Source organism: Theropithecus gelada, chromosome 1 (genome assembly GCF_003255815.1).
Source record: "Theropithecus gelada isolate Dixy chromosome 1, Tgel_1.0, whole genome shotgun sequence".
Lineage (NCBI taxonomy): Eukaryota > Metazoa > Chordata > Mammalia > Primates > Cercopithecidae > Theropithecus > Theropithecus gelada.
Genome location: NC_037668.1, coordinates 30657328 through 30669624, shown reverse-complemented (window position 1 = coordinate 30669624; position 12297 = coordinate 30657328). Strand labels below are relative to the sequence as shown.

Genomic DNA, 12297 nt, shown 5'->3' with positions numbered 1-12297 from the left:
TTATTTATTTATTTATTATTATTATTTTTTTTTTTTGAGATGGAGTCTTGCTCTATTGCCCAGACTGGAGTGCTGTGGTGGGGTCTCGGCTCCCTGCAACCTCCGCCTCCCGGGTTCAAGCGATTCTTCTGCCTCAGCCTCTTGAGTAGCTGGGATTACAGGCATGCGCCACCACACCCGGCTAATTTTTGTATTTTTAGAAGAGACGGGGTTTCACCATGTTGGCCAGGCTGGTCTCGGACTCCTGACCTCAGGTGATCCACCCACCTCGGCCTCCCAAAGTGCTGGGATTATAATGAGTCATCGCGTCCAGCCTGTTTTCCTTAAATGTTTAAATGTTATTTTTAGTAGAGACAAGGTCTCACTTTGTTGCCCAGGCTAGTCTTGAACTCCTGGGCTCAAGCCATCCTCCTGCCTCAGCTTCCTAAAGTGCTGGGATTACAGACGTGAGACCGCGCCCTCCATAGAATTTAGAATTAATGATTGTTTCTCTTGAAAACAAAGTACTTAGTTAATGCGATCTGAAGAAAAGGTTTTTGGGCTGGATATCTGGTCCTTTTTATACTTTTTCTTTGGGCCACAACCTTCCTGACCCTGGATGGGCTTTGTAAAAAGAGCAAGACGTGTGTGCCAACCTGTGCAGCACTGAGGGCACAGGCAGCACCAGGTCCTAGGGTGTTCGGGTGCTGCCCCAGCTTGCAGTTTGGTTTCCTTGGTGCTGACCGCCGCTGTGGGGCCCCAGGAATATTGTGCTGCAGGCCTTAGACAGATTTGGGTGTTACTGATTCTCTGTTCAGCGTAGCCTGAACAGTCCACAGATGGCAGTAGACCATGGGGTGTTGAGATGCGAGGAGACGCCGGCATTCTTTCACATTCTGCTTTCGCTCCTGACAGCTTAGGAAAGCTCTCTTTGAAACTTTGGTATGTGTGGACCTAAGATTGAATGTATCTGAAACGTTGCTAATTTCTCACTGTCCTTGCTTCCCAGGACGCCAGGAAAGCATGTGCAGATGCAACTCTCTCTCAGGTAAGAGCCCACTGAGTCACGCAGAGCCATCTGCCTGTGAGGAGGCTGGCACAGCACCCACACCTGGAGCCTCGGGAGGGCTCTGCTCGGATTATCTCCTGCGCAGTGAGGATGCCAAGCCTCTGTGTGGAGTGCTTTTGTTAAGAAGTCGTTCTGATGGTAGGCATAGGAAATGGAGGGGCTTTTTGAGATAAAAAGGAGATATCTCAACCCTTAAATAATTATTTACCTGTTACAGAGGGTAATAGTTGTAAAATATTGTTATTGTCTTAAAATAAGGTATTTTGAAGCTCCTCTCCTTAACAGAATCTGCCTCAGAACTTTGATTTCTAATATCCAATTTGGTAATACTTCAAAAAGTTAAACATAGAATTATTGTATAACTAAGCAGTTCTACCTGTAAATATATGCCCAACAGAATTGAACACTGGTTTTCAAACAAACACATGTGCGCAGATGTTTGTAGCAGCACCATTCACAATAGCCAAAATGTAGAAACCACCAAAATGTGCGTAAATGAATGAGTGGAGAAACAAATTGTGGTGTGTCTGTTCCTTGGAGTATTATCAGCCATTAAATGGACCTCAGTACAGTCAAAGGCTACAACATGGATAAACCCCTAAATACTATGATATGTGAAAGAAGCCAAATAGAAATGACTGTGTATTGTGTGGTTCTATTTATATGAAATATCTAGAATAGTAAAATTCATTGAATCAGAGTGGACTAGTGGCCAGCAGGGGTGCTAGGGAAGAGAGGGAGAGGAAGTGAAGAACAGGGAGTGACTGCTAAATCAATGTCGGGTCTCCTTTTGGGATGATGAAGATGTTTTGGAACCAGGTGGTGGCAGTGGTTGCACAACACTGTGAGTGTACTAAATGCCACTGGACTGTATACTTAAAAATGGTTAATTTGATGTTATGTGAATTTTACCTTATTAAAAGAATGAAGTCCATCCCAGCACTTTGGGAGGCTGAGGCAGGTGGATCACTTGAGGTCAGGAGTTCAAGACTAGCCTGACCAACATGGTGAAATTCCCATCTCTACTAAAATACAAAAATTAGCCAGGCGTGGTGGCACACACCTGTAATCCCAGCTACTCAGGAGGCTGAGGCAGGAGAATTGCTTGGACCTGGGAGGCAGAGGTTGCAGTGAGCGAAGATTGCACCACTGCACTCCAGCCTGGGAGACAGAGCTAAACTCCATCTCAAAAATGAAAAAAAGGCCGGGCGCGGTGGCTCACGCCTGTAATCCTAGCACTTTGGGAGGCCGAGACGGGCGGATCACGAGGTCAGGAGATCAAGACCATCCTGGCTAACATGGTGAAACTACTGAAAAAAATACAAAAAATTAGCCAGGCATGGTGGTGGGCGCCTGTAGTCCCAGCTGCTCGGGAGGCTGAGGCAGGAGAATGGCGAAGCCATTCCATCTGGGAGGCGGAGCTTGCAGTGAGCCGAGATCGCGCCACCGCACTCCAACCTGGGCGACAGAGCGAGAGACTGTCTCAAAAAAAAAAAAAAAAAGATGATAAAAATAAAGTCCAAAGAATTGGACAGAAATGTGAAAGAAAAACCATATTCATACTTCTGAAGATGATTAAGTTTTTTACATTGTCCAGATGTTTTAGGGGATGCACTTTATTGAGGTTAAATTGCAAGTTAAAGAAAAAAAATTAGGCTACATAGAATTACCTGAATTTCAATTCTGAGAAGCACTTTGGACTGTCCATTTTTTAAAACCCGCTGTTGTGATCCACTTACTCCATTTGCCAGCCTGAACTCATTAACATCAGTGTCTGTATGTAGGATGGGCTCAGCTGGTGTGTGTACAGCTAGTGCTACAGGTAATGGTCGTGCAGAAGCAGGTGTCATCCTGGCCCACACATAGCCTGACATAGGAACCAGCTATTAAATTGCAGTGTCAGGAAGAAGAGTTGTGAGTTCTCAAATAATTCAGAGACCTAGGAGGAGCTGGTCCTGGACGGACAGGGAGAGGAGGAAGGAGGCAGGAAGAGCACAGCAAGTACTTCAAGGCTGGCCGTGTTCGTGTGCATGCATTGGAAGGCAGGGCACACAGGTTCCTGATGACCAGCCAGACTAAGACTCGGTAAGAGGTGCAGAAGGGGTTCAGTGCAGAATGCCACAGTGGAAGCCACTGGAGAACTCTGGGAAGGCTGGCAAGAGGTAGGCACAGTGGGTGAGCCAACAGCCTTGACAGGGATGGGAGGTAAGGAGAGTCATTTAATCACAGATGTTAAAGTTACAGAAATGTTTTTATTTTCAAGATCACAAACAACATCGACCCAGTGGGAAGAATCCAAATGCGCACGAGGAGGACACTGCGAGGGCACCTGGCCAAGATCTACGCCATGCACTGGGGCACAGACTCCAGGTAGGCGTGGGCATGAGCAGGATGCTGCTTGATACGTTCAGGGGCTGCTCTGTTTTCCTAGGGGAAGATAACCTAAACCCATTTGCTGTGTTGCACAGTGAAAATATTAGGAAGTTGGATCAGAACTCTGGGTGTGCCACATGCAGCTCTCACAGATGCATATTCCCTGTCCAGTTTCCACTTACTTGGGCTGAAAGGACACTGCCATTCCTTCACTGTCTGAGTCACATTAATAGAAGTTCTGATTTTTCTTTCTCCCTTCTCACATCTCTTTCAGTTTCTAGACCTCTGTCCTCCCAGTTCTACTGTATCCTACTTACGGGAACTTGGGGAAGTTACCTCTCTGTGCCTGTTTCTCAGGGCTGGTTGGCCCTCGCCCTCTTGTGATTTCAGTGCCCTGGCTCAGGAAATCACCGAACCTGCCCCGAGGATCCTGAGAGATTAAGTGTATTGAGCCTTAGAACAGCATCGTGCTGTGTATGCTTTACTGTAGCAGACACACGGGAACGCGCTATGAGCTGTTTTCACTGTTCTCTCACCTGGCCTGTCTGCCCTGCGTTCCTTTGGTTTACCATCCCCAGAGATAATTCCCTTCATGGGCTCCTATTTCTTCTTTTCTTTTCCTTTTTTTTTTTTATTTTTTTATTTTTTAAGACGGAGTCTCGCTCTATCGCCCAGGCTAGAGTGCCGTGGCGCGATCTCAGCTCACTGCAAGCTCTGCCTCCCGGTGCACGCCATTCTCCTGCCTCAGCCTCCCGAGTGGCTGGGACTACAGGTGCCTGCCACCACGCCTGGCTAATTTTTTTGTATTTTTAGTAGAGACGGGGTTTCACTGTGTTGGCCAGGATGGTCTTGATCTCCTGACCTTGTGGTCCACCCCCCCGGCTTCCCAAAGTGCTGGGATTACAGGCGTGAGCCACCGCACCAGCCTCTTTTTTTTGTTGTTGGAGACAGGGTCTCACTCTGTCAGTCATACTGGAGTGCAGTGGTGTGATCATATCTCACTGCAGCCTCGACCTCCTAGGCTCCAGCAACCCTTCATACTCAGCCTCCCAAGTGGCTGAGACCATAGGCATGTGCCACCACGCCTGGCTAATATTTTTGGTAGAGACAGGGTCTCCCTTTGTTGCTGACACTGGTTTCAAACTCCTGGCCCCTAAGTGATCCTTCCACTTCGGCCTCCCAGAGTGCTGAGATTATAGGTGTGAGCCACCACCACTTCCAGCCTATTTTTTGTACTTTATATGCCTTGCTTCTGCACCAGGCATCTCACTTCTGTGACCCCGCACTCTGATTTAGAGGCTATTACAAAGTCTTACTTGCTGCCTGTTCTATCCAAATAATTTAATAAAATACTATTTGATTTGTGTAACTATGACATGCTCGTTCAAGCACCTGACATAACAATTTTTAACACACCCTTCTTTGAGTAGTATTTCTTTGTATTCCGTTGTTAGTGTGGAATTTTCTGCTTGGCTTTTTCTTTGTTGGTGAAATTGTCCGCTTTAGAGCACAAACAGCTAGAGAACAAAAGATTCTATCTTTAGTTTGTTCTATATAGTATCCCATACAATTCCATATGCAAATGAGAGCTCACATGATGGTTCCAATGATGGCAGGAGTCAGAAAGAATAAAAATGGGAAGGGGGAGGGTGGGGAAGTGGGGAAATGATGTTCGGAGGGTACAGAGTTTTAGTTAGGAATAAATTTTAGAAATCTGCTGCACAGCACGGAGACTGTAGTTCATAATAACATGTGTTTCAAAATTGTTAGTAAAGTAGACTTGAAGTGTTCCCACCACAGAGAAAATGTTCCCACCACAGAGAAAATGGGAAGTGATGGGTATGTTTATTAGCTTGATTTATTTATTTCGCAAGGTGGATATATATGAAAATACCACATTGTACTTCATAAATGTATATCTAATTATTTGTCAAAAATTGTTTTAAATATTCAAAGTAAATAAGTAACCAGGCACATTGGCTCATGCCTCTCATCCCAGCACTTTGGGAGGCCAAGGCAGGTGATGGCTTGAGCCCAGGACTTCAAGACCAGCCTAGGCCACATGGCGAGACCCCTTCTCTACAAAAAGTACAAAAATGAGTTAGCTGTTGTTGTGTGCACCTGGAGTCCCAGCTACTCAGGAGGCTGAGGTGGGAGGATCACTTGAACCCAGGAGGCAGGGAAGCAGAGCTTGCAGTGAGCCGAGATCACCCCACTGTGTTTCAGCCTGCACGACAGAGTGAGACCCTGTCTCTAAATAAATAAGTATATACTTTGTGAATTCAAAGTTATTCCTTTAAAAAAATTAAAAAGAATTAAAAAAATATGTTCTGGCCGAGTGCAGTGGCTCACCCTTGTAATCCCAGCACTTTGGGAGGCCGAGGTGGGCGGATCACTTGAGGTCAAGAGTTCGAGACCAGCCTCCTGGCCAACATGGCACAACCCTGTCTCTACTAAAAATTTAAAAATTAGCTGGGCATGCTTGCTGTAGTCCCAGCTACTTGGAAGGCTGAGATACACAGAAGTTACGGTGAGCCGAAATTGCGCCACTGGGTGACAGAGTGACATCTGACTCAAAAAAAAAAAAAAAAAGAAAGAAAAATGTTGTTACTAGTCTATGTTAGAACTTATTGTCAAAAGTAGTTGCGAAACAAAACAATATGCTACGTCTGGGGCCTTTCCTCCATGTGTGGGAACACTGGTGTCCAGATCAGGCAGGTTAGTGGAGTGGACAGTGCTGTTGCTGGGCAGTGTTCGGGTACTCAGAGCACTGCACCACCAGGTAATGTGTCTCCTTCACCAGCCGGGCTCTGGACTGGGTAGTCTGGAAGGGATGAGAGTGACCTGCAGGCAGGTTGTTCAGGAACCTAAGAGATGGGTGTGTGACCTGAGCAGTGGAGGTGGGGCTCGGGCTCAGGGTGGGTGGGGTGGGCACCAGATCACTGGATGGGAGACTTTATGATCCGTCTGTCTCAAACACACTTTGTGTCTTGAAAGCCCCAGGATTAGAAAAGCAAGGGCTGACAAAGCAGGACCAAGTTCAGAGTCATGGCCACCCTGTGAGCAAGGTGGTGTTCAGTGAGGCCTGTGGGAGGCTGGGGTGCCACATTGGTCCTTGTTCTTGGACAGGGTGCTAGGTGCATGGCATTTGTTGTATAATTGCACAGTCATGAGAAAACCAAAATAATATTATGGAGAACCTCTGCTTTCCAGAGCCTTCTAGAGAGTGCTTGTTCTAAATAGTCATTTGTTTCTGGATAGGCTAGTGTTTGCCTCTTTAAGGTCCAAAAGAGTTTTTTTGGGGGGAGGGTGTGTGTGTGTGTGTGTGTGTGTGTGGTGTGTATCGGGGGGAGGGTGTGTGTGTGTGTGTGTGTCTCTATCCTTGTTCCATAAGCTCTCTTTTTTTTTGTGCACAACGTGCAGGTTTATTACGTAGGTATACCTGTGCCATGTTGGTTTGCTGCACCCATTAACTCGTCATTTACATTAGATATTTCTCCTAATGCTATCCCTCCCCCTGCCGCCCACCCCATGACAGAGGGTGGAGGGTATATATTTTCTTTAATCTTCGTATTTCCTGCCTTCATAAACAAATGTTACTGTTTAAGACTTTTTTCATGACTTAAAGCTGTAATTTATGAATACCAGTTCTTTTTTGTTGTTGTTGTTGAGACAGAGTCTCACTTTGTCACCCAGGCTGGAGTGCAGTGGTGCGATCTTGGCTCACTGCAAGCTCAGCCTCCTGAATAGCTGGAACTACAGGTGCCTGCTGCCACGCCTGGCTAATTTTTTTGTATTTTTAGTAGAGACGGGGTTTCACCATGTTAGCCAGGATGGTCTCAATTTCCTGACCTCGTGATTTGCCTGCCTCAGCCTCCCAAAGTGCTGGGATTACAGGCGTGAGCTACCGTGTCCAGCCTATGAATACCAGTTCTTTCACTGTGTTTGTTTGATTTATGGACACTATGAAACAGTAGAAATGACTACTAATTTGTCTTTCTTTCTTTCTTTTTTTTTTGAGATGAAGTCTTGTTGCCCAGACTGGAGTGCAGTGGCAGCTCACTGCAAGCTGGACTTAACTGCAAGCTCTGCCTCCTGGGTTCATGCCATTCTCCTGCCTCAGCCTCCTGAGTAGCTGGGACTACAGGCTCCCCCCACCATGCCCAGCTAATTTTTTTTGTTGTATTTTTAGTAGAGACAGGGTTTCATTGTTAGCCAGGATGGTCTCGATCTCCTGACTTCGTGATCTGCCTGCCTCGGCCTCCCAAAGTGCTGGGATTACAGGTGTGAGCCACCGTGCCCGGCCTAGTTTGTCTTTCAAAACTACGTGAGGCTAGACGCAGTGGCTCACACCTGTAATCCCAGCACTTTGGGAGGCCAACTCAGGTGGATCCCTTGAGTTCAGAAGTTTGAGACCAGCCTGGCCAACATGGTATAACCCCATCTCTTCTGAAAATACAAAAATTAGCCAGGTGTGGTGGCGAACGCCTGTAGTTTCAGCTACTCAAGAGGCTGAGGTGGGAGAATCGCTTGAACTCAGGAGGTGGAGGTTGCAGTGAACCAAGATTGCACCATTGCACTCCAGCCTGGGCAACAGAGTGAGACTCTGTCTCAAAATATATAGATATAGATATAGATATAGATATATAAACACACACGCGTGCGTGCGTGCACACATTGCACTCCCGCCTGGGTGACGGATCGAGACTCTGTCTCAAAAAGCAAAACAGAACACAAAGCTACATGAAAGGCCAGGCACCGTGGTTCACGCTTGTAATCCCAGCACTTTGGGAGACTGAGGCGAGTGGATCACCTGAGGTCAGGAGTTTGAGACCAGCCTGGCCAACGTGGTAAAACCCCGTCTCTACCAAAAGTACAAAAGTTAACTGGGTTGGTGGTGGGCACCTGTAATCCCAACTACTCAGGAGGCTGAGGCAGGAGAATTGCTTGAATCCAGGAGGCAGAGGTTGCAGTGAGCCAAGATTGCACCACTGCACTCCAGCCTGGGTGACAGAGTGAGGCTCTGTCTCAAAAAAAAAAAACATACAAAAAAAACTACATGCGAGGTGAGGCCCACAATGACTACTTGTTATGTATGTATGTATTAACGTATCAGATGTACATTTGTAATATGTTTATCAATATATTTATTTGTACTAAAAGGTGACTTTTTTTTTTTTTTTTTTTTGAGACTGGGTCTCACTCTGTTGTCCATGCTAGAATGCAGTGGTGCGATCCTAGCTCACTGCAGTCTTGAACTGTGGTGCTCAAGCAATCCTGCCTCAGCCTCCTGAGTAGCTGGTACCACAGGTGCACATTACCGTGCCCAGCTGGTTTTTTAAAAATATTTTTTGTAGAGACCGGGTCTCCCTATGTTGCCCGTGTTGGTCTCAAACTCCTAGACTTTACCGATCTCTTATCTCAGCTTCCCAAAGTGCTGGGGTTACAGACATGAGCCACCACCCTCCCTCCTTTGAGTAAAATGAAGGGCGTTAGGTGTTTTGATTTTTGACAGCTACTTTCAGGGTCCTGGAGCCATTTAGCTTGCTTCCTGGCTCTCGCCTCTATGTTCTAGGTGAGTGGCACCTCAGATAATTGATTGTTGAGTAGGTAAAGGCACTGGCAGGCAACGTGAACCCAGCTCTCCAACAGCTCTCTAATCCGGGACTAGGAGGCATGTCTTCTCTCACCTTCTGGAGGATCAGTCGACAGCTTACATGTCCCTAATCCCTCTGGAAGTCAGCAGTTATTAAGCTCTCTGACCGGGAGACCTCTGTAAAGGTGATCCTCCTAATCTAGGAGGATGAGCTGCTTTAGATCAGCTCTGATACTCAACAGAAAGTCTCAGAAGGGCTGGGCAGAAATAGAGCTAGAGAGGGAACCTTATACCATTACATAGAAATAATTTTCAGTGTTTAATATGTTGATGACAACCTGGATTGAGAAGTTTGCTTTAAGAATTGCATCTGGCCGGGCGCGGTGGCTCAAGCCTGTAATCCCAGCACTTTGGGAGGCCGAGACGGGCGGATCACGAGGTCAGGAGATCGAGACCATCCTGGCTAACACGGTGAAACCCCGTCTCTACTAAAAAATACAAAAAAAAACTAGCCGGGCGAGGTGGCGGGCGCCTGTAGTCCCGGCTACTCGGGAGGCTGAGGCAGGAGAATGGCGGGAACCCGGGAGGCGGAGCTTGCAGTGAGCTGAGATCGCGCCACTGCACTCCAGCCTGGGTGACAGAGCGAGACTCCGTCTCAAAAAAAAAAAAAAAAAAAAAAGCATCTGAAGGCTGGGTGCAGTGGCTCACGCCTGTAATCCTGGCTGAGGTGGGCAGATTGCCTGAGCTCAGGAGTTCGAGACTAGCATGGCAAAACCCTGTCTCTACTAAAAATACAAAAAGTTAGCCAGGCATGGTGGTGCACATCTGTAATTCCAGCTACTGGGAAGGCTGACGCACGAGAATTGCTTCAACCTGGGAGGCAGAGGTTGAAGTGAGCTGAGATTGTGCCATGTTGCTCCAGCCTGAGTGACAGAGTGAGACTCTGTCTCAAAATATAATAATAATAATAATAATAATAATTGCATCTGAAAAATAATAGGATGGGAGCCTACACTTAGTTTTTAGTTCTGTGATAAATTTTGTAATAAACTGCAGGTGAAAAGGCTTTCATTTGTTAAACTCATTGACACCTTTGTAAAGTTAGTACTTAGTGTATCAAAACATCTAGTTTGATATTGAAAGTCTCAGTTATCAACAAAACTTGAGAGAGCGTTACTCCAGCTTTGGGTCAGCTTTAAGAAGTCACATATGTTCACAGCTGAAATAGTTAAAACCTGCGTTTTGAGGCACCGTGGCTTACGCCTGTAATCCCAACATTTTGGGAGGCCAAGGCAGGCGGATCACTTGAGGCCAGGAGTTGGAGACCAGCCTGGCTAACATGGGGAAAGCCCATCTCTACTGAAAATACAAAAATTGGCCAGGCGTGGTGGCACGTGCCTGTAATCCCAGCTACTTGGGAGACTGAGGCATGAGAATCACTTGAACCCAGGAGATAGAGTTTGCAGTGAGCTGAGATCACGCCAGTGCACTCCAGCCTGAGTGACAGAGGGAGACCCTGTCTCAAAAAAACAAAAACAAAAACAAAACCCTCATTTGATAAAATCCTTAAGCCGGGCGCGGTGGCTCAAGCCTGTAATCCCAGCACTTTGGGAGGCCGAGACGGGCGGATCACAAGGTCAGGAGATCGAGACCATCCTGGCTAACACGGTGAAACCCCGTCTCTACTAAAAAATACAAAAAACTAGCCGGGCGAGGTGGCGGGCACCTGTGGTCCCAGCTACTCCGGAGGCTGAGGCAGGAGAATGGCCTAAACCCGGGAGGCGGAGCTTGCAGTGAGCTGAGATCCAGCCACTGCACTCCAGCCTGGGCGGCAGAGCCAGACTCAGTCTCAAAAAAAAAAAAAAAAAAAAATCCTTAAAAGTAAAAATCCTTATACCGTCATTTACCGCACTGACAGATATCTCTGCGTCAAACAGTAGAACCCTCTTGCTCTTCATTGAAAACAGCATTCTATGCTGCAGAGTTCCTTAGGACCTCTCATGAGCAGCTGTGGTTCCCAGGAGTTACTTTCATCCACCTTACTCGCCTGCTAAGGTGAAATTCTTTTGCTCGTTATTCGTATTTTCCTTTGTAGTATGGAGCTCCTTTTCAACACGTGGATTCCAAACTGAGCACAGTTGCCAGAACAAGGAAATAATTATGAAAAAATACATGGTTGGGCGCAGTGGCTCAACACTTGTAATACCAGCACTTTGGAGGCTGAGGTGGGCGGGTCACCTGAGGTCAGGAGTTAGAGACCAGCCTGACCAACATGGAGAATCCCCGTCTCTACTAAAAATACAAAATTAGCTGGCCGTGGTGGCACATGCCTGTAATCCCAGCTACTTTGGAGACTGAGGCAGGAGAATTGCTTGAACCCAGGAAGTGGAGGTTGTGGTTAGCCGACGCGCCATTGCACTCCAGCCTGGGCAACAAGAGCAAAACTCCGTCTCAAAAACAAAAACACGCCGGGCGCGGTGGCTCAAGCCTGTAATCGCAGCACTTTGGGAGGCCGAGACGGGCGGATCACGAGGTCAGGAGATCGAGACCATCCTGGCTAACACGGTGAAACCCAGTCTCTACTAAAAAAAATACAAAAAACTAGCCGGGAGGTGGCGGGCGCCTGTAGTCCCAGCTACTCAGGAGGCTGAGGCAGGAGAATGGCGTGAACCCGGGAGGCGGAGCTTGTAGTGAGCCCAGATCACGCTCCAGCCCGGGCGACAGAGCGAGAAGCCGTCTCAAAACAAAAACAAAAACAAAAAAGGCCAGGCGTGGTGGCTCATGCCTATAATCCCAGTACTTTGGGAAGCTGAGGTGAGCAGATCATGAAGTCAGGAGATCAATACCATCCTGGCTAACATGGTGAGACCCCGTCTCTACTAAAAATACAAAAAATTTTAGCTGTGCAAGGTGGTGGGCACCTGTAGTCCCAGCTACTCGGAAGGCTGAGGCAGGAGAATGGTGGGAACCCGTGAGGCAGAGCTTGCAGTGAGCTGAGATGGTGCCACTGCACTCCAGCCTGGGCAACAGAGCAAGACTCCATCTCAAAAAAAAAAAAGAAAAAATTTGTGATAGTTCCTGGTCTCTGCTGCCGGACCAGGCGCAGTGGTGCTGTTGTTTACCAAGCAGGTGAGGAGGGAGTGCCTCCTTTGGTTTCTAGGAGACCTTGATTCCAATTTTAGCTCAGTTTGGGAAATTTCATGGGGTATTTTGGTGAGAAATGTTTCATGAATTTGGAATGTCTTAAACGTGGTTTGTTTTTTCGTTTATTTGTTTTGTT

At 47.1% G+C, this 12297-nt stretch overlaps 1 protein-coding gene across 5 annotated transcripts in view; it reads left to right on the top strand.

Annotated features, from left to right (window-relative positions):
- The window catches only part of GNB1 (G protein subunit beta 1), a 119195-nt gene that overhangs the window by 80012 nt on the left and 26886 nt on the right, over positions 1-12297 (top strand). For 4 of the 5 annotated variants that reach the window (XM_025397989.1, XM_025397985.1, XM_025397964.1 and 1 more), the window contains 2 exons: positions 989-1027; positions 3312-3418. The exons of the other annotated variant lie outside the window; for it this stretch is intronic. In XM_025397989.1, the coding sequence (XP_025253774.1) occupies positions 989-1027; positions 3312-3418 (146 nt within the window). The remainder of the gene's footprint in view (positions 1-988; positions 1028-3311; positions 3419-12297) is intronic. 5 annotated transcript variants of the gene reach the window in all.